General features: G+C 33.9%; 1 protein-coding gene across 3 annotated transcripts in view; it reads left to right on the top strand.

Moving 5' to 3' along the window:
- The window catches only part of LOC113503491 (receptor-type tyrosine-protein phosphatase kappa), a 166,864-nt gene that overhangs the window by 81,521 nt on the left and 61,316 nt on the right, over positions 1–24,027 (top strand). Inside the window, exons 1-2 of one of the 3 annotated variants that reach the window (XM_026885508.1) lie at positions 1,240–1,517; positions 1,616–2,182. In XM_026885508.1, the coding sequence (XP_026741309.1) occupies positions 1,987–2,182 (196 nt within the window). In that variant the 5' untranslated portion in view covers positions 1,240–1,517; positions 1,616–1,986. Of the gene's footprint in view, positions 1–1,239; positions 1,518–1,612; positions 2,183–24,027 lie in introns of those variants that run through there. The other 2 variants (XM_026885500.1, XM_026885516.1) reach the window with 2 other exon arrangements.

Here is a 24,027-nt window from a genome sequence, read left to right as displayed (position 1 = left end):
CAGCTGTCATCTTACGTCATCGATACACAAACAGTTTTGAAAATAGAACTTGTTGGTGTTTTGTACTTTTTATTTTTTTGTGTTTGTGACCTTGTGTTATGTATAACATAAGATTAATTCTTATGTTATCTATGATATTATGTAATTTAGTTTGATTTAAAAAAAATGATTTTCTTAGATTTGAGAGATAGAGCATAGAGTTTTTTGCAATGGGTTTAAGAATTTCTTGTCTTAAAAAAATGACAGATATTACCTTCATAAATTTAATAGACGATTTGAATTTGTGTAAATTTTATCATGCAACGCAAATAGTAGAACATGTTAGGTAAATCATCAATGAAGCACGTAACGTAATATCCACGCCAGCTGTCCCAAAATATAAATTTTACAAAATACTTTACCCAACGTGAATTGCATAAGTTTCCTTAGTTTAACAAACAAATCACATTGTTTTCATTTCCCATGGTCTAAATAGGTAATGTGAACATTTTGTACTACCAAAAGTAAATTAAATATTTCATCAAATTCTCGCCGTCATATTCATATGACTCGGTCATCGAGTATTCGCGTACATTCTTTTTTCAAACGTGACATTCCACCACAATGCGTATTCAAATAACTTCATTCATGTATGTACGAGAAACGCGCGGCTGACCGATTCCAAATTTAAATAAAGCAGCTAGTTCCCTGAAGCATTTATTTTTAAAAAGTGACAAGGCATTGGAAACTTTTGTCATCCATTTAAAATCCGCTTTTCTCTCGATTATCAAGAATCGGAAGTTTTCCGAGTAATGGAAAGTTATTTGTAGATCGCCTAAGGCATGCAAACGTGCCTGTACCAAATATCTGTACGGCTGCATCATTGGCCATTGCCTCTAAAAATACTTTGATAGTACCCGAAAATAGATTTTCGATGATTGCACATAAACCGAACGGCGATTAAATTCGGAGGAAATTTTCTTATAACGGACTTGGTTTTGGGTTTAAATAAACAACGCTGTTGGTTTTATGGGTGCCAAAAGCGTAAACTCTTTAGAAGTGTGCAGCACTCGCATTCCTTAAAACGGAAAAAATATTTCTATTTTGATCTACATTTTGATATTTTCAATTTTTTTTTTAATTATTTTGATATTCCATCTGTTTGACATAATTTGTGTCACTTCAATTCCTCCAAATAATGTCCCGAGTTATGAATGAATGAGTGCATATACACACCTTTTTGTATATTTATTTGTAGTACATAGATGTATTTTAAATGCGTCATATTAAGAGAATGCATTAGGTGCAGATAGCATATAGGATATACTAATGTAATGTATTGTAAGTTGGCAAACAATCAAGATATTTCAATGTGGCCAATCTAAGAATCGAAATCGAAAAGGAAGTTAGGTAATGCTGATTCATATTTAGAACGCATTCGTCTCTGATCATGTTTTGAAGCATTGGCAAATTTTATAAAATTGTTCATTTTATTCAAAAGAATGAATGCTGACTTACTGGCGAGAATAATATTATGTGTAATCTTATTTCTTTTTTCCACGACTTCCTATTGTGTCACATTATTAATAGTCGAGAACTTACAAGTTAATAACTTCTCTTTTTCTCTTTGTTTCAGGCGACGACTTGACACCAACACGCAACTTAGTCGAAATGACAGCGCTTTTATGATATCGCGACTGGCAACCCAAAACTGTTTCCGCCATTTTTAGTAATAATGTGTCAAATTGTAGGGTAGTTTAACAAAAAAAAAGTAATGTTTTGATAAAAGTTATATTTAAAGTTTTTCATTTAATTTCGCACCGGTTTAGTTTTCCACAAAAATTCCGTACCTTCCAGTAAAATTTTATACCACAATAAATAAACGAAAACAGTGTTTGTGTGTGATTTTCTACGTTGTAAAATGACGGTGTGATATTAATTGCGCCAGATACTTCCGTTCATATCCGTGTGAGTATAAATCGGCGGGAAATTGTGTGGTGTGCCAAAATGTCGTCGCGTACGGGGCAGCGCGGCACGTCAGTCGCGACGAGCCAGCGGAAACACCGCTCCCGGTCTACCACCAGGTACGACATGGAGAAAAAGCCCAAGAAGAAGGACTTCAGGACTTCTGGCACCACCAGTCTGGTGTCCATCCCCAACAGCATCAAGCTTCCCATGCTTAACAGCGGCCTCATATCTCTTGGTGAGTCCATTTTTCAAACTCTTTTTTTTACTATTCTATCATTCGTCAATCAGTCGGGTTCTTAATTCGAAATGGCATAGTTCTTATGTATGTCTGATATTCGATCCCTCAATTTTGTTTTTAAAAATGTTTTTTTTTTTATTTATATATTTTCTTTGAACGATGTATTTGAAATTCTAATGCAGTTCTTTCATTTGCTGAGAAGTTATTATTGCACGTCGTCCTGCTCGGGAAAATTAATAAGTGTTTTCTTTTTAAAAAGAAAGTTTTGAATTACCCACATGATATCGAAAAATACATAATACAAGACAAAATAAAATTCGAGTAGGTATAAAATAGCATGAAATCTACGTGCCTGTTTTAATATTATTTAAATCTCTATATTACAAGGTCAAGTTGTCTCGAGAGGTCAGAATAGAGATCAGACTGTTATAATTATTGAGCATTTTCGTGAACACTTAACGGATATTATCAGGATCACCGTTCAATTGTCTTTTTCGAGTAAGAAGGCACCTACAGTGAAGATATAGTACCTACTTCTACTAGTTCTACTTATGTATATACATTTTAATGAATATTGGGTAATAATCATAGAAGAGTTAAAAGTATAGAAATTGATTCAGAATCGTCCTGCAGTGTGAAACATTTTTGCATTGCACCATTTAATGCTCTTAACACTAGGGGAGGGCCACTATCAGCCACTATGTACCAGTTGGTGTCGATCGAAATCTATGTTAATGAAAAACAATACATTGACAAAAGGTTTTAAATACGAGTTCTATGATTATACTGCGGTTTCGGGTAGTTTCAGAAACCATTACGCCTGAATTTCTCTCTTTTTCGTTTTTTGAGTTCAACTAGCAGCTAAATCTGTAATTTACATATATGTTCGTTCTGTTCAAGTCATTCCAAACTGTCATCTCTAACGCTGTCAAATCAAATATCTGAATATGAGGTATTTTCATACCACGTCTTAAAATATTATTATAGTTGGTGTGGAAGAGAGATGTCGCTCTACGCCGTATATAGCGCTGTCACGCTTCCATCACCATATTAATATTACTTTAAGACAAAGTGTTACCCTTTCGGTGCTGTCTTAAACACTTTCAGTATTATAGCTCATTAATATAAATTCAATCGTTCAAAGCGCGTATAATTATGTATGCGAACGTATTATTTAGTACTGCTAGTTACGAAAGCAGTTTCAAGAAGTAATGAGGTTTAAGTATATTTAAATGGTCATTTATTCATATTAATAAAGTTAAATTTAAATCTGAAAGTCTAACACGAAGGTTTGAAAAATCTTTTTAAACTTATTAATTAAATCCTGGAAAAGAATGCTAGATCAGTGTAGTACTTTCTTATAAACAAAGAACAAGTTGGTTCAAGTACTTGTGGATCATAAGAGAGAAGATCAATCTATTTAACTTTACTTTATTTTACATCACTAAGCATCATTAAGCATGTAAAAGTTATAGTTTAAAAAAAATAACTGACAAACAAATTTTAATACCTACAAATGTAGGAACTTAGATAAGCGTCACCCTTAAGTAGTAAAGGTGTCTTTGTCACGTATCAATGACTAGCTGTTGCCCGCGACTTCGTCCCCGTGGGTAGAAGATATATGTAAGTTATGATTTATACCTGCCCTGTTTTTTTCACATTTTCCATTGTATCTTCGCTCCTATTAGTCGCAGTTGGTTTATAGCCTAAAGCCTTCTTCGATGAATGGTCTATTCAATACAAAAAGAACTTTTCAATTTGGACCAGTAGTTCTTGAGATTAGTGGGTTCAAACAAACTCTTCAGCTTTATATATTAGCACTAGCTGTTGCCCGCGACTTCGTCCCCGTGGGTAGAAGATTATGAGTTATGATTTATTTATACCTGCCCTGTTTTTTTTCACATTTTCCATTGTATCTTCGCTCCTATTAGTCGCAGCGTAATGTAGCCTAAAGCCTTCCTCGATGAATGGTCTATTCAACACAAAAATAATTTTTCAATTTGGACCAGCAGTTCCTGATATTAGCGCGTTCAAACAAACAAACAATCAAACAAACAAACTCTTCAGCTTTATATATTAGGATAGATATAGATTAGGCAAATACACGATTAAAAACGTCACTCTATACAGCAACGTTTATTAATACGGCTGATGAATTATGAAATTAAAACTATCCTTCATTGAGCTCTCCTTGAAAAATATCGTTTACCAACATTTATTTTTAAATATTTAGCGCATTTACATTATTTCATATTCAGAATTAGTCTATGGTGGAGATGTAAACATCCATGTTGTGATAGGAAAATCCTCTTTGATGGGGAAATCCCGAAAGAAGAAAAACATTAAACATTATATTTATAGAATTCTGATATTATGAAAATATTATTTATCTGTTCACTTTAGCGCATGTTTGTGAATCATGAAAAATTCTGATAGGTAATTTTTAGGGTAAGCAACTCTAAAACCAAAATAAAGCTACTTTGCTAAAAGATCACAAAATGATTTTTTTCATCTTCAGTCTTAGACTTTAAATTTTCTTAGACAGGATGGAAAATAAGCAATTTAAATCAACCTTTCTTTAAAAAATTTCGTCTCACAACAAAATTTATCGAAATAGTTCTTTACATTTATTTAGCTAACTTTCATGTAAAATAAAGACATATTTTTAAAAACCACTATTTGGATTAATGGATATATTCCATGATCAGCATTAATACATAAAATGATAAAAATATCCCGTATATTATTGTATGCAATATGTCCGAACTAGCTAGATGACTGGTATATACTTCCATAAAAAAATTGTTCTTCATTGATAGTAACATCATCTTTATTCCAAAGCAGTAAGACTCATTTCTAAACTTGATCATAATCATTTAACTGCGTTTGACCGTCGCGTACACAGAATCTCTCAATGGAAGCGTCCGAATACAGATATTTAAAAATAGAACTAGAGCGAATTTTCCACTGGTATACATCCGCGTTTGAGCTCGAACTAACGGTCAACAATAAAGATAAGATACAGAACGTTTCGTTTTACGCAAATGTGTTTTGAGATTCAAATTTCGATTTGGTAATAAGAATGTCTGACGTCAGTGTGGAAACGGATTTTCTGGATTAAGTGTGTTCGTGTATCTGGCGTGTAAAAACTTACGGTTTTAGTTTGGAATTTCTGTAGTTCTCAGTAAATATACCTCTCCAATATTTTGACCAATTGGATAAAAACCCCTTAAATACAAATAAAGAATAATAAAAAAAACTTGTGTATTTCGATTTACCGCTTTGCGGGTTGACAATTTAATCAATGCTTTGGGTCTAGGACACAAATGTCACGCATAAAAGACCCACTTGAGCCACTAAAAGCATAAAAACATGAAAGAACTTCTAAATTACGATATCAAAAATGAGTATACTTAACGTCGTATTCGATCGGTTATTGCAGTAACGAAGATTAATATCGGAGGTGACTGGCGAGTAATAAATTAAAACTGCTTTAAGTACAATGAGCGGCAACCATGATTTATGACAAGCATTAGGGATGAGGCTGCTCAAATGTTCTTAAATATTTAAATTTTTAATGGTGAAAATATGTTTTATTTTTTCTGAACTTATTAGCTGAAAGATTTGTAGTAGTTGTTTTTTCTCTAGACCGTAACGAACGTCGTGTATCTATCTTTTCTAATTGATTGTTTTTTTAAGAATGAACTTAGTTTTAAAAATAAATAATAAATAAATAATGAAATATGTTTGAAAGGAAATTAATAAAAATAATAAAATCTACTCGGTAAAATAGCAAATATTAAAAAGAAAATACATTATCATTTACATTCGAATCATTTGAATTTAGACCGATCTATACAAATCGCTGAGTGCCAACAGCTATTTAAAAATAGAAAGAAAAAAAACTTCTTAAAATCTATTGTCATTTCGTACTTCGTAAGTATGTGGATTATCTAAACAAAATACTCGGCTTCGGTACCGAGTAGCCAGCCAGAAATAGACTCAAAAGGCTGTTGGCCCGCTCTAGGTCAAGAGAAATGACGCGAGTACATCCCAACATCTGTACATACAAAGTTTTTGAAAAATGTACCTTATTCCTTTGATTTAAGCACTATAATAATGTCACATGTAACTAGACTTCTGTGGCACACTGTACGTATGAACTGTAGGTGTTTGTTTTCATTATGTATGACTGTGCGTTGTTTTACGATTTTAGGTATGTATCATCACGACTTCCTATTATAACCTAACGTGAATATTTTCGTTCATGATTTGTTTAAGACAGTTTTTTGAACCCATCAAAAGTTTTTTTAATTTTTCACTCTATTTTAGACATTTATCATACAGTCAATATTGTAACAAAGAATTCCCCTTGAATGATGCATTACGACTGGATATCGTTGACAGGATCGTATGACTGAAGTACATGAAAGTGATAACTCTAATTTCCATTAAACTTCGTAGCTCTAAAATATTTGTAATTTTCATACATTTAATGTCATTCGAATGATTTCTACTGAAGTAAAAGGTTGTACTTAACCTAAAATACTTTCATCATTCGCTCATTTCTACAAACGACATTCTGACAGCTGTCATGACAATACAAAATACTAATTTCGTGGTAAGCTAGCAATTTCTCCATAACCTTGGTATTCATACATTGACCTCAAGAATTCCTTGTTCTCATAAACTACGTGAACGTAGAACGTAGACGTAAATAACGTTTAGTTGCGGTCACGTCTTGTTTGCTACCAACCGCCTCCAATTAAGCTTGGCTGTATATAATTGATTCCGTTGCACGGTTTTGTAGTCTATTGTTGTTTATGAGTGGCTAAAGTTTTTTTAAAGGCAAAGGAAAATTAAAGAATGTTTCTGGCGTTTTGATTTTTTTAGGGACGCGTTTTTTTTTATTAATTTAATTAATTCCGCCAGATTCAAGCTCTGGCGCTTACTGAGTGCGGACGTATACTTAGTTGTTTCGAAAATATTCTTATTTAATTAATAGTACTACAAAGTAAAATAAACCTTACGATATTAGTTTTAAAGTTAATAAACAAAGTGACAAAATAGGCTAAAAAACCGTGTCCCCGCAGCAGTGTGAATCACGGAACGTCAACGAAGGCGCACCCACCCTCCCTCTACACCTCGAGTAAAGAGAGGCGTTGCTATTTTTCGACTCACTCGCACCTACGCGACCGAGCTACACAATGAATGTACAACGATCTCCGCCCGGGTCCAAGTTAACAGCGGGGAGCGATTACGGCGGGAGTGCAAGCGAATCAACGTCGACGTACAACAATAATGAAGATTCAGATACCCCATACTACGTAAACCTAAGAAAACGAAAGATACGACCGGAAGAAAGTGATTACAATCAGACATTAGATAGATTTAGAAGCGATATCATGAAGTTTATGGAAGACTTTGGTAAGCAACAAAATGAAAATCTTAAGCAAATTCGAGATGAAATAGCAGAAATTAAAGATGAAACCAAAACAATCAATTTGAAAATTGAACACTTTACCGAAAAGATAGACCTAATAAACACCGAAATAGAAAATATAAAAATTGTCAATAACACAACCCAGCAAAAGTTCAAACGCTTAGAAGAGGAAATCAACCAAATTAAAATTAATCAACAAACTGATACACAAATTATCAAAACGCCAATCGCTCATAACGAAGAGATCATCCAGGAACTTAAAGACCGATGTGAACGCGAAAAAAATGTCATAATAGTGGGTATCTCGGAAACAATAAACGCTAACTCGAATGTAAGACAAAAATATGATTATGAAGAAGTGACAAAACTAATCACAACATTCACAGCGGAAAGTCCCAATCCAATTAAATGTATGAGATTGGGCAAATACGTTCCAAACAAAAACCGACCTATTAAGGCATGTTTTGCCAATACTGATACACCAAGGAACTTACTACGTATTAAAAATAAACTACCCGAGAACATACAAGTGTATTATGATCAAACACCTACACAAAAAAAAAATCTTGCAGTCTATAAAAGAGGAGTTGAATAGACGCCTAGAAAATGGAGAAAAAGACCTTACTCTGAGATATTTAAAAGGAATACCCACAATCGTCATAAACAAAAGTAATCAAAAAAACTAATCAACACTTCACAACAAAAAGAAATTGTATCAAATGAATATAATAGATTAAATCATTACATAGTGAAATCTTATGAGGACATTCCATTGCACCCATCGGCACTTAGGTTCTTTTACGCCAACTTACGTAGTATTCGAACAGCTGGCAAGCTCGAAGAAATTAATTGCATAATAAAATCTATACCAAGGACTACCCACATACTGATATTTACAGAGACATGGATCACGTCGGAAAATGATGCCAAACTATACGAAATACAGAACTATAAACACGTATATAACTATAGACAAAACAGCAAAGGTGGAGGGGTTTCTATATTCATCCATAAAAGTATCAAATATGAAATAACCGAGGAGCTATGTGAAAATGGAAATCACTACTTATGGATACACATAGACAAATTATCGCTTAACATTGGCGCGATATATAAGCCAGGAGACACAAACATAAGCAACTTCTTGGATGTATATTCTGCGCAATTGGAACGGCGACGCCGAGCCATTGTATTCGGAGATTTTAATATGGATTTGCTTACTTCTAATAGACACACCACGAAATATCAAAACGAGATAAAAGAAACCGGATACGAACTATTAAATAAAATAAGCAGATTATACAGCACTAGAGAAACCAGCACAACCAATACAATACTAGACCATGTCTGTACAAACATAAATAATCACTCGTTTAATATGTCAATAATCGATTCATCCTTGTCTGATCACAAGCAAATCTATCTTGAAATAGGCAATCTCGCACCAAAAAAAAAAAAAAAAAACTTTACACAGCGATCAACTACGAAAGTCTGTATGAAAACACCCTAAAGGCTAAGTATGAAAACGACGAGCAAGAGTATTCTGTCCTTGAGAACTTTGTCTTGGAACAGGTGAACAATAGTAAGATCCAAAAAACTAAAATAGTGAACCCACCACAGGAAGATTGGATTACCAAAGATATTTTAGACGCGATCAAACTACGAAACAACTTATGGCAACTACTTAAATCTAACTCGAAGGACGAAGGGCTACAAAGAAGTGTCAATAAGGAACAAAACCGCGTGAAAACCATGATAAGAGAACGTAAGAGAAACTACTACTACAACATGTTTAAGAACAATGCCAACAACCCTAAAAAGGTGTGGGAACTGATTAATGAATTAGCGTTAAACAAAACGAAGGACATCAGTGCTCCCCCAAAGCTAATATCCGACACAGGTGTCATCACGGAAGGTAAAGCTGCTTGTGATTTATTTAACTCATTTTTTACGTCAGTAGGCTCAGAATTGGCTAATAAAATACCACACATGTACCATACATCTAACGGCAATACACTAATGTACGACCCTACATACTCACACAACACAACACTACACAAACTAGAACCTTGTACCACTCCAGAAATATCGAAAATTATAGATGACCTTGATATCAACACAAGTACCGGGCTTGACGGAATAAGCGCAAAAGCTATAAAATGTTTAAAAAATATAATACTAAACAGATTAACCAACTGCATAAACAAATGTTTACAAAATGGCACTTTTCCCGACACACTGAAGGTAGCCAAGGTCAGTCCTATCTATAAGGCCGGCAGCAGATCAGATCCAGGCAATTACAGGCCCGTCTCTGTACTACCCATACTTTCCAAAATATTTGAGCGTGTGATATACACTCGGCTAAATAACTACCTAAATGAGAAAAAGTTTTTAATTGACGAACAATATGGTTTCCGATCCAAATCCAGTACACTATCAGCTGCGATAGATTTAATAACCAAAATTAAAATTAATATTGACCAAAAAAAATTTGCTGTAGGTATATTTATCGATTTAAAAAAATGTTTTGACACCGTTAGTCCACAAAAATTACTCGATAAATTAGAGAATATAGGCGTGAGGGGTACAGCGCTAAAAATTTTTAATTCATACATGCAAAATAGGAGACAGGTTGTCAAAATGGGTAATTTTGTTAGTTCGCCACAGAACTTGGATTACGGCTGTCCTCAAGGCTCGATCATAAGTCCATTACTATTCCTAATTTATGTGAATAATATTAATAAAATAGGCCTCAGTGGCCATTTAACACTTTACGCGGATGATACCTGTTTATTTTATTTTGACAAGTCAATCAGAGAAATCATGACTGATGCACAGAAAGACTTGAATTTGCTTGCTGAGTGGCTAAAATATAACTTGTTAACAGTGAACGCCTCAAAAACATCCTATATGATTTTTACTGCAAAAAATAAACAGATACCCACATTCACACCGCTAACTATTAATGACGAACCAATAAAACGCTCAAACGCGGAAAAATATTTGGGCCTGTGGTTAGATGACAAACTAACGTGGAACCTCCATATCAATCACATCCGCACAAAGTTAACATCACTACTAGGAAGCCTTCGCAGAATAGCACATTGCATACCATATCAAGTGCGCAATGTTATCTATAACTCGTTAGTAAAATCAAACCTTGAGTACATGATTGAAATATGGGGATCAGCCGCCGCCACTCATTTGAAACAATTACAAACTACCCAAAATAAAATTATTAAGGTGCTTCACCACTATAACTACTTGACTCCAACAAAAACACTATACGAAAAGACTAACGTACTAAATCTTACGCAACTCTACACATATTGTACTTGTATCCTAGTTAGAAATATTAGTAACCTAACAATACAAACAAACATTAAACTACACAAAAAAGAAACTACATATAATCTAAGACATAATAAAAACAAAATTCAACTAAGGAAGCCACGCACTAACTTCGGAAAAAAAACAATAGTATTTGAGGGAGCACAACTGTATAACAACTTACCAAAAGAAGTGAAAGAAAGCAGCAGTATAAATGTATTTAAAATGAAACTAAAAAGATATCTCAGCACACTGTAAGCGACTCGTTATAAATAATTCCTAGTTCAGAATATAGAAATATAAAAATAATATATACTTATTAAAGAAATGTAATAAAATTTAACATAGAAACTTATTCTAAGTAAAGAAAATGTTTATGTATGCAATCTCGTAATTAATAGTAATAAGCGCTAGAGATACCATATTTTAATTGAATTTGTTATGCATATCTTATTTTAAATGAACTGTATAGTTTTTATAAGAAAATAAATGTCTTTAAACCGAATTAAATTGTAATTAATGTATTACGCTTTGCTAATTAAATTATAGGGTGTTGTATAAAATTATTATACGGAGAACGGTGTTTTATCCAAACTTTTATTTTATTACGTATGTTTGGTTGTAAAATTTCGTGATAAAGCTTTTTTTTACGTTGTATTAAAAAATAACAATTTCTTTAGTACTAGCCCAACACGGAAAATAATTGCGCAATATTTTTCATTATACATAAAATATAAGTATAAGAATATTGACAGTACTTTTCCAGTTCTCGATACGAGGAAATAATAACGCGTTGTTTATTACAAAGACTTCTTAAGATTCCAATAAATCCTGTCTCAATTTACTGACAAACAAATAATACGAGGAATATATTGAAATATTTATTTTTCCGATCGTATGTCACTTATGTATACAATGTGCAGCAAACAACACAGAAAATCTACTCCGAAGAAGCTATTTTTTAAATATAACTACATAAAAATAAAAAAGCTATCTGCAGTATAAGCTATCGCCATCCATGACTTTTAAACGGCCTGACTGATTTTTTCAAATATGACTAAAAACATTTGTACCATCAATACAAATTAAATTGATATCGCATTATCCGTTCGGGAGCTATCATGTCACTGACAGATAGATCGACAGTCAGAAAAGCATTACCTGTACGAAAGGATCACCTATGAATGGTTTTCATTCTTTTTTATTTGACATATCACTCGGTATTTTCCCAATTCTTTATCATGTCTAGCTTTCTTGCAAGGATTCTTGGAATCGACTTAATACAATATGGATAGGTACAGGGTTGATATTTCTACTGTAATATTTCTCTAAGTAAATGATATAAGGATAAACTTCAGAAGCAAAGGTATCTACTCGATTTGAATTCTAAATTTACTGACTTTTATGTTATGTAAGTTAGCTTAAATATAAAATAATATAAAACATAAAAATAATACTTGAGAATTAATAAATGATTATACCTAAACTTATATGCAACGCCTGCCTCTCTTCTAACTACCAGTATTATATGTATTATCTATGCTTCTAACTTACTATTTGCTGTGCCCTTCAGGGTCCACGATTGCTTCCATCATAATTGTATTACCATCTAATCTTACATTGTGGATTTGCAATATGAATAAAACGAATGAAATGAATATGTATCTTCAAATCTTTTGTCTCTCTACATTTACGATGTACATACATTGTTAAATACCTATATAATTATAATTAGCTGTTGCCCGCGACTTCGTCCCCGTGGGTAGAAGATACAAGTTAACATTTAAATATACCTGCCCGGTTTTTTTTTACATCTTAGCTCCTATTAGTCACAGCGTGATAGTTTATAGCCTAAAGCCTTCCTCGATTAAGGCTCTATTCAAGACAAAAATATTTTTTCTATTTGGACCAGTAGTTCCTGAGATTAGCGCGTTCAAACAAACAAACTCTTCAGCTTTATATATTAGTATAGATATACAAGCGCGCTCCTTTATAAAGAGTGGTATCACTGCTTCAACGTTATTGTGGTTTAACCGCTCAGCAGATAATCTCGTTTATTATCAATAAAATAGTATTAGCCACGTTATACGGATTACGTAGCCAGTGCGGTGGCAAATTGTCCGGATATACAACGATGTATAGGTATACGGTATTTATTGCGTTGATGGTAATACTAGCCGTACCTCGTGGTGTTATTTACGAATTAAAAGCAACATATTTTAATCTGAAAACGGTCAGAAACGAAGATATAATGTATGTTAACAAGATGAAATCAAAAATGAACTTGCTGTTTCGAGTGTATAAAGATTACAAACGTACGCCTACAAACGTAGGCAACAACACAATCTTTGTGTAATGGAAGAATACCGTGATCTCATAAGAGATAGATCAATTGGTTCGTATATTTATTAAATACATTACTTGGTGTTGCCAGCGGGCGCGCCCGCTATATACAGAAAATGACCCCACGATAACAACGACAACGGTTAAAATCAGAATAAAAATTATATTATGTGTTAATCTAAATCATTCAGTAATCAATCATTTTTCGCGTAAAACAGGAACAAACATCCGTATATACAAACTTTCGTGTTTATAATATTAGTATAATTGTAGGATAAAGATAGTTGGTATAAACACAAAAGCTCATAAGAAATTTGTAGAAAGAGAATCGGTCTCATGGTATCTTTTCATTAGTCTGTCACATTATGTCGCTTCACTAGGCGATAAATTTGTTTGTAAATGTTTGTGAAAGAAATTAGGTAACGGGAACATCCGCGATCTTTGATTCCAAGTAGGTGTAGCTAAAAATAGTTTTATACTATAAACAAACACTCATCTTCCAGTTTAATGACAAACAATTTTAAGTTTTGAAATTTTCAATTAAAAAAAACAAACTTCTTCAAAGATTCAAAATAGTTTCCTCAATAGAACTATTTTATCTTCAAAAATATTAGTCAAGATCCTAATTCACCAATATCAATAATAGAGACAAGAAAAAGCCACTTACTTTGTCCTAAAACAAAAATATTAATCTTATTCTCCAAAGCCAAACACGGAAAATAGGTCTGTCTAAACAAAAACACAAATAAACGAACAACTCTAAAAGAAAACGTTTCGTATTATCATCTTTTTACTGAAATGAAAAATGGCTCCGTTTATTGGGGACGGCGAGAGTTTAAGACGGTTAATCCGTTTTGTCCCAAGATCACTTATCCCTTTACGAGGAAATATTTTTATTGGCGGTGAGGGAGCCATTTCGGCGTTCAACGTCATACTAAAAATCATAGGGTAGGTGGAAAATTTGTCCAAGCCGACCCTTTTTATGTAGTTATAATAAAAGTTTATTTTGTGGCAATGTTCATTTAGTCAAAGTGAAATTAAAAAGGGGTTTTTGGCGTTTAGGGATGCAATTTTCTGGTAATTTTTTGTCGCGTGCTGAGGCTTATAGATACTTACATAAATACTCTTTGATACATAATTTGTTTTCTCTCCTTATAGCTATGCAATTCGTCTACTATTATTTTTAGTGCTTATTCCGTTCTCTTCTCGTTATTTCATGAATCCAATTTGGCCATTGTAAACCTGCGACCTGCGAATTTTAAGCTACGAATATAAACCTGAAAGAAATGTCTCCCATATAGTTTGTTTATGCAGTGATATATCTCTGATATTCAACGAAAACAAGTCGGAAGCGTCGGCTGTTTGTCATCCCGTACGCGACCCCCGTTAAAACGACGAAGAGAAATGTTTTTATTATTGTGTTCCTCCGCTATGGCAGGCACGCTTTCAACACAGCTCAGACCTTCTAAGAAAAAACCGTTTAAGATGCTTTCTTACACAAACATGGATATCGCACGCAGTTCTTTGAACCAGAAAATCATAGTATAAAATATTTTCCAACAATATTAATTTGTTGTATCGTTCTACGTTCAATCATGCAGATACATAAATCTTTTCACCCGACTGTGGTTCTGGAATCCTCGCTCGCGCTGTGGGTATATCATACAGATTGATAAATTATCAATCATTTTTACGTGTCCCGATGACAGTGTAGTTCACTGAGCCCTAGGGAAGGGCGACCGAAATCTAATAAAGTCCGCCATTTGTTAGAGCGAGTCCATTTTGTGCGTGTCCCGTTTCGTTCCATGTAGTGTTGACGTGTATAGATAACTCCATTATATTGGACCAGAAAGGAATCGGGGCTTGGATTTCACAAGTTACTTTGTTGCGACAGCTGTAGTTCTTTTGTGAATGGATGTTTCGTTTTCTTGACAGTTGCTATTTACGTTATTTACGAAATTATATTCGAGATCTAAAATAAAAGAAGAGATTTGACGGCTATTTGTAATTATGGAACGATTTAACGACCTCTTTGGTCGCTTTTTATTTAACCGGAATATGTAATAAAACTTTCAGAGAAATACCTATATTTCCCCAAACATGACGGAGATCATCAAAAATTTCCGACTTTTAACAAAATTAATTCATCACATCATAAAACTATTAAGGCTTCCGCAAAACAATTATCTCGTAACACATCAAACGAAAGTCGAAAGCAATAAAACAAAATGGCCGTCAATTTCCCGCGCGAACGAGAGCTGTCAATGCAGATTTGCGCGCCGCGAGCAATGACGAATGTTACCGAAATAATCCCACTCGTGGAGTCGTGTCTATGGCATGGCGGTTGCTAGAGTGACATATCCAGTGACGTCATCGGGCATAAATTTAAATAGCCCGGCTTATTGACGGCTCTCTTTTGTTTTACGTTACAATCAATTCTCGTGTTTTGTATGATTTTATTAGTGATCTGACAAAAATGATTTATGACGTTTATTGTTGTATTTTTCCGTATACGGTAGCGATTTTTGTATTTCCTTTTTGAGATTGGCCTAATGCACTGTTAATCTCTACACTACATACCTTAAAGACTTTTGAAAACTAGACAGACATCTATGAGTCTTGACCATTTAATATCTTAGAGACACGGGCCTTTAGAGAGTAAGTAGTCTTGGGCTACAATAGATGTCACACGAATGAAAGACAGTATGTAAATTAGAAGCAACATCTAACACATTACAAAACAAATGACGCTTCAAAACCAATACCAACCAATGACGTCATCGCGAGAACACCAATTTAATCTATCATCTATCCATGTATCCGTAACACGTAATACTACATAATCAAAATCGTCTAATTAACACAAGCGTTCGTGTAACAGCTAAACCGTTGCTATACCGTCCCTCGATACGTGTTCTGTAATAACAGTAAAATCTAATTACATTCTAAACAAGGTAATATCGCTGAACGTGTAGTGCGTAATCGATGCATTAAGGTCTCTTATCGCTTGTACTGTATGGTTTAAAGACGGTAAATTATTGTTGTATTTTATGTAAATATCGAACCCCGAAATTTAGTAAGTGTATCTACTGCAGTAGATACTCAGTAAATAGATACTGGTACATTTTTTTTATTTAGCCTTTACTGTCTCAATGCAGAGCAATGCCACCCCAAAGTACATATTCCACATAAAAAAATCAAAAAGCTATCACTTGAATTAGACACGAGACGTGCCCACTGTACCTACCTCTATGAGTTCGTAAGGCAGTCTGCAATCATCGGTTAAAACAAAAATTGGAATTAAACCTTTCATTGGAATCTCGTTATTCGATAGAACAAAAAGAAACCCTTTTAAATTCACATCTCTGTCTGTTGGTCTTTTGTGTTTCTCTTGAGAGTGTCATTTTTTTTGGTTCTGTAATTAAAAAGTTAAAACAAAACCTGAGGCTCCGCTGTTTGTCCCTCTGTCAATGGGATGTACCACATCAACCGTTACAGGTAAGCAGTTGAAATTTCTACAGAAGATGTATTACCACTATCACAACAATTACTAATAATAATAATTTAGGTTAAGCAATGATTATAAAAAAATAAAATATTTTATTTTATAAGTAGCATAAATCACCACTTTTACATGACATTGTTCGTTAAGCCTACTTGTATGGACCCTCAAATTCGCGAGTCCAACTAGCGCTAAACCGTCCTAATTCAGTCCAGAATCAAATAATCGGGAGAATTGCGTCACCTTGTTTTCACAAGGTCTTATAGACAACAAACTATATTAAAAATATTATGTACCGAATATCCAATATTTCACGTCAAAATGTCTACTATATTTCTTGACCAAAACTTATATGAACAACATATTGCTTTCTATAAACCTAGACTATCTCTATATAAACAGTTTGTCGTAACTTTGATGCAGCAAATATTGTGAATCTCATGGCGTTTCGCCAGTTTTACCTGATATCGTCTTTATTTCTTTTGGCTATCGATATCTGTCCTACTTTCAATTTACTTCTTCCATTTAAAAATCAAGAAACTGTTTTTAGTATGATAAATAAGGTCCTTCTTGAATCAGTCATTTAAAATCATGTCACATTTTCTGTAAAAACACACACGTATAAGCACGTAGCTTGGATTGCATCAGCTATTTTTATCACATGAGTTTTAAGTAGCACCTTAGTTATATGCTTTTTCTTTCATAAGAAGTTAACAAGCGATACATGCTCGTTTGAGATGTATTTCACAACAAACCACGAATAAAAAATGTCCAAAAGTTCAAACGTCATGTATAGTCCCAGCTTCATAAACTCCTTAATATGGTGTTGACAGTTCATGCGCTCCCCGCATAAAACAGTCCTATCAAAACATTTCTACTACTTCACCACCCATCACACCTAAAAGTCCATAAACCCGACTCTAGCTAGTGTGGAAGCAAGATACCGCTAGCGGGGCTACTGCTATTTCTCTCTTTTCCGTAACAATTTTTCTGCAAACTTTCATAGTACAGGAGCCAGAGTACAAAAAATTTTTGCAGATCCTACGATCGGATGCTTGAGGCACGTTTTTCTGTTTGTTTGCCTCAAGGATAACAGACATAGTGTGACTTAGAAAATATAGGGGAAAGGAGAGGGAAAATAGGCCAGGAAGACGCCGCCCTTGAAATTGCAGGCGTCACGAGATATTCCGCTTACATTTCCTTGAGATAATAACGCCAACGTTTCGTTTTCTCCGTCTCCAACTACGTAATACGTTTGTAAATAGCATAGCACTAATAATACTGAGAATTTCATTGTTTTCGAGAGATCTTCATCTGTTTTATATTTGTGTTAATTGCATGCGTTTTGGAATGTTGTCAATAGGATTGTTCTGATGGTTTTGTGAGAGGATAAGTAGAGATAATAGTTGGTTAACAATTTTTAAACGATATGTAGTTTTGACAACATTGATTGGAATTTAATAGCATGCAAATATAATATATGTATGTGTCTTATATATCTCTTTGTTTCTGTAAAGCAAAACGTGTTATTTATTTCTCCTACAGCTTCAAGTCCTACTTGCCAGATATAAAAAGTCGCTTGGCCAGTTTACACATAATACAACATGCTAAGCCGCATATCCTTTACCATTTTACCATCAGCCTTTTTTTCAAATCATACAGTATTACCAGAATAAAAATAAAGTCTAGGCACAAAAATTCGACCAGTTCTTTTGCTTTCTATCTCTGAGAAACCACACTCTAGTCTGTCATATTTTAGAGAAAGGGCTTAAAAACAAAGAGGATATATACAAACTCGATGGGATGTGACTAATACAGTTACTGGTGTAACTTCCACCCAACTATGCGTGGGTTCAAAGGGAAGGGGAGACGGTTAACGGATTGCAAGTCATGCTTCGAATTACTGACCTCCTTAAATAATATTACAGAGTCTGAACATTATTTAAAAAGCGAGTCTATGTTTGGTTTTAAATTTTGTCCAAGACAGCAAAATTAGTTTGTGTAATTAACTGGTGACATATGTATACACTTTTTTGTTCTGTTAATAATAGAATTTGCACAGAAGTGTTTAGCCTCACCTAACTATATTTAGTCACTAAAAAGTACCTTAGATGTCTTTTCTTTGAGCTAGAGTAATACCTATTTATAATAATCGATAGCCGTAACATTGTAATAGACAATTGACAATAATTGTTTCTAACGAAATTAAAACACTGAACAATTATTATATTTCTACACAAAACATACAAAACAAACACATACCTATATAGTTATTAATATAAATAAACATTACCAATGAGTATCTAAAGCAAATTACCGAACATAAATAAATTTAATATACAATTAAAAAACACACCAAAACTAACTAACTAGAAATACTCTCAATTTAACGAATACTGCATAATTAACAGCTATTGAAAACAAACCTTTTTAATTTGAAAATAAAATTCAGAGTTCTTTAATAATTAAAAAAGTTAGTTGACTTTATTAAAACAATGGTTCGTATTTAAAAAAGAGCTTTTCTAGCTTTAACAGGGCTTTTTAAACGTTGTCAGTTCTCAGCGTTTACGTTTCATCTGAATTTACCCTTTTCAGACAATTATGATTTTGGATTTTACGTCTCCATAAATTAGTGGAAGATAACTAGCCGTTTACGAACTTTGGCTTTGACAGCTGGTATATTGTATAATACCTACTTTTATAGTAGTTTTAATTTCTGTAACGAAGTTCTACACACATTTTGACAATATAGTACGTTTAATTCAACTGATTTTTTTTGTTTTATCATAACGTGACTGATGATTTTTGTTTCAAGATCATTAAGAATCGATTGCGCAGCATTAAAAACAGCACACATGCAGTGCCGTATTATCCATAAGGCACTTTGGGCCAGTGCCTATTTATTTTTTATTTTTTCACGAATGAAAATAATTTGCAGCAAGGGGCCTCCACTCCTTTGTTGCCCCGAGGCCTCTGGGCCCCTAAATCCGGCCCCATGAGAAAGGACTATGACCATGCAAGAAACAGTGGCCGCGACCAAAAAACTGTCTTCATGTTATTCCTCCATAGAAACATTTTATACAACTTTATCTTAAGCGCGGACATTATCCACAGCGTTTACACTTCACCCTTTACGTAAGCACATAAGTGGCTCCGCCCTGACCCTTTGCATCCGGAAGGCATTCCCGCTTCCGCATACGGAGACCACTCCTCGCTACTGTTCTCCTGGTACTTATCGTGAACTTTACGTGTAACACGGATAAGTTAAATGAACTGAATCTAGAATACAGAAGAAATAAAAGGAAATTTTGTCTGTAAATTTCTGTTTTTTTTAGGATACAAACTAACTATTTAAAATTGAATATTTATATAGATTTAAAGTTCCATAACATTAATATTATAATAGTACAAGTTAATTGTACATATAATTTATGAAGAAAATGTCAATTTTTCTTTCAATTTAGATTTATCTTGACGCCTATAAATCTTTGAACCACAACCCTTCAAGACTATTTACCTTGTTTACTTACACATTGGGTTCTTTTAATCAGTGGTTGTAAACTTAAATCAAAATAAATTTTACCCTAAATAACTGTAAAAGTAATCAGAAACGTAAAGTTTTATCGACACTGAAACGTACCTTCAAAGATTACTTAGATCAAATAGACAATCAGGCTCAGACTGTTTTTTAACGTATATAATGTACGTGTAGATGAAACGCTGAAAGCAATTAATAGGCAATCCGATACTGCAAGAGTTCAATAACAGTAAACTGAGTTAAATTATTCCTTTGATCTCGAAGGCTCAAGTGACTGACCGTTATTGTATTGCATCCCTACATCTGTGCCTACATTGTCTGCAGAAATTGGATCCGTTTGACATCCGTAAGACGTGTATGCATAAGGCAACAGCCGTAATTGGCGGCTTCCACACAGATTGACAGAATCATCGGCCTCCGTAGTCCGCACGATCTCGGCTTTCGGCCTAGCACCTACTACCTCTCTGATTTCGGCCTCACAGTTCACTACCCCACGTTTCATACCGGTTGACTATACAAAGGCCAGAAAATTTATGAATGAACGCTTCTTGAAACTCGTTTGAAATAGGTTAACATTTTATAAGTCTGATATTAGGTTAAATTTAAAAAATTTAAAACTGAAAATATTGTACTGTTATTTTTCAGTGGATTGCATTGAATTATGTTTTTGTTAGGCCAATATAAATCTGTGTTCCAAGAATCGTTTTAAACGCTATATTGTTTTATTTTTCAGTAGTCGCTACCGAATTTTTGAAGCATTCAAAGAAATAACTTTGTTTTTTCGGTTATTTATTTACCCGAGAATTGGGTTCAAAATCGCACATTACCTCGATTGATGGACTACACTGTGTACGACTTTAATAGGAGATAGATAAAAACCAATAGGTAATAGAAAAATAATGAAAAAATATAATATTTTATTAACAAAATATTAGAATCATGTTAAGAATGAAAGATTTTCCTAGATCGGATTTTAATTGGAAATCAGTAACCACGTCATAATAGAAAACAAAATAGCCCAATATTCAATACAAACTCGCGCAACACACCGTTTTCATACACAGTCACGATTTACTTCTCACAAAAACTACACAAACGCTACAACTCAGCAAATAGCTACGTGTACACCATGTGAAAAACACACTAAGACAGATCAAATCTCAAAAAGACTTACAAAAAATGACTCAGCGTTAAAAAGGGAAGGTTAAAAATTCTGAAAACATCTAGATAAAACCGGAGAGCACGGAGTACGGCACAAGCCGGTCTAATTGGCGGTACCGGTGCCGGAAGGCCGGCGGGCGCTGTGTTCCGGCGCCGGTGGAAGCCGCTTCCCCGCTAGATACATTATGCTCAGCATAAACGCTGGCTTTTCGGACTAAGAGGTTTGTTACAAGGCTATTAGATGGGAAAGTTGTTTTACAGTTGTGTTTGTAAATTTCGTAATTATTATTTTTAAAGCTCGGCTGCAGTTGAAAGTGCTGCGATACACGTTTAGGAAGATGTGTATGCTTGGTTCAAGATGAGGGTAACGACTGCTTAATCTCCAGATATCACAGGATTCAACGAACTGTATTCAGAAAAAATCGTTCACTTAAATAATTTTTACATTTTGATTGTCTACTGAACGAGAGTAGGTCACTGAACTCCTCCTAGACGGCTTTTTTTATTCGTTTGGTCTATGTCTAGGTCTTAGGTGGCTTCAATTCACAAATCACTCCGGCAAAACGAAGTTCCCCAAATGATCTAGTATCTTTAGTAATAGCGTAGAAACCACCACAACATTTAATACGCGGTGCCTGGCAACTGTTATGGCTGTTGTTCCCCTTCTCATCTGTAGCATACCCCTCTTTGTTGATCCTGACTTACAGCTGCCCCATTAAAAAAAACAAAACATTAATTTTATAAATAAAATACACAACACCTCAAAATCAAGTTGAAATACCGATGACAAGCATTAAACCACATTTCAATACAGAAAACCACAACAAACATTAAATTCAATGAATAATTCTGAGCCCAAATATTGAATTTTCACAAAGTCGTTATGAATTTTCCAGAACGTTTCGAAATGCAAAACGTGGTGCAGACATTGAGGGCCATTGTATTGTCTGTCAATGAAATGAAGTTTTACACATCAATGTTTTATTTAAAGGTCGAAAACGATCAATATTCAGCATAATGATGCCCTAATATTTATGAGGATATAAGATGTGATAGAGAAATGAATTAATTTAGTGTGAAGACATAAAATTCAAACGTTATGTTAAAATTAAGCAAAGAAAATTTGGCTACAAAACCTAAGGGTTCGTTTATTTCTTTTACTTATAGAGAAGATAAAACCTAAAATAGAATAAGACACCTGTCAAAAGTCATTCGGACTCTGGACACTGATGGTTCTGAACCAATATGCTTCTTGAGAAAAAAAAACGAATCTTTGGAATTTGTGATCGTACCCTAAATATGTATATTGTTATAGCGGCAAAATAAATATCAACATCATCTATGAAAATTTCCTTCGTATAGCGGTTTATGAGCTACATCCTGGTGGCAGACGGATAAACAGATAGACAGCGGACACTTTCTAATATAGTCCCGTTTCACCCTATAGGTACGGAAAACTTAGAACCAAGAAAAAACCTTGCTAATAAAATCTTATCCTTATTTACCCCTGAATATTATCAAAGTTACGAAAAAACAAATGCCGTCACGCAATAAACTAAACTTATCAATAGATAATGCCCTGTTTACGACTGTAACATCCCTATTTTCATCTCGAAATGTCCCAAAAGTGTAAATAAAACTATTTATTAGGCTCCGAGTGGCAGATACGAGTAATTTATGCGTCGTAAGGAAGGCAATGGGTTCGAAACTGATTCCCACGCTGGTATGAGTCAATGAATAGATGAACAGGACTTATTCATTCTCAAGTTACGACATCTATTTTCATTTGTTTTTTGGGATTACTTTTTTTCTTTTTGTCGGCAACCGGACTATATCTGTGTAGAATTTTGGAATTTTCACATTTATTTTTAAACCGGTTGAAAAAAACGCAGGTTAAATAACGGTTAGTACGGTCAAAATTTTGATAGGTGACCAATTTTTGTTTCTTTTTCGGCTATTTGTACAGAGTATTTTTAAATCGTTTCGCTGTGGCAGTATGTTATTTGTTAAAATAAATCATAGAAAATTTTAAAATACATAATATTATTATGTTATTGCAATTAATTATTGTAATGTTTCTAGTAACGAAGAAAAAAGTGATTTTGACATGAAAATTCATAATGTAAGTAATTGCAAACGGTAGATTTAATGAACTTACATTGTGTGCAGTTCACCGTCAAAACTTTCAACTTACCATTCAAAACATCATACTATCTCAATTTGATTCCAGTTAACTTAAACTTAATTGTGAAGTTCTCTCAACTAACAAACTGCTCTATTCCCTATTAAGGCTTAATAAATACGAGACCACAGACAATTAGGCTGAAATTTGCGACCTTATAATTCACGGTCAAGCCGCATAGCCTAATAAATAGGCCCACTAAAGGCCTCTAAATCTGCGTTTTAATAATATTGGAGGGCAACGCTTTTGCAGGATTTAAGACGGTTTTAGAATTACTTAGAACGTAATCAATTTTATTTTTCACATTTAGTATTTTAGTTTCTACTAAAACTTGTTCCTTTTT

Source organism: Trichoplusia ni, chromosome 2, assembly GCF_003590095.1.
Source record: "Trichoplusia ni isolate ovarian cell line Hi5 chromosome 2, tn1, whole genome shotgun sequence".
NCBI lineage: Eukaryota > Metazoa > Arthropoda > Insecta > Lepidoptera > Noctuidae > Trichoplusia > Trichoplusia ni.
The sequence above is the reverse complement of the archived record's forward strand: the minus strand, read 5'-3'. Positions and strand labels throughout refer to the sequence as shown.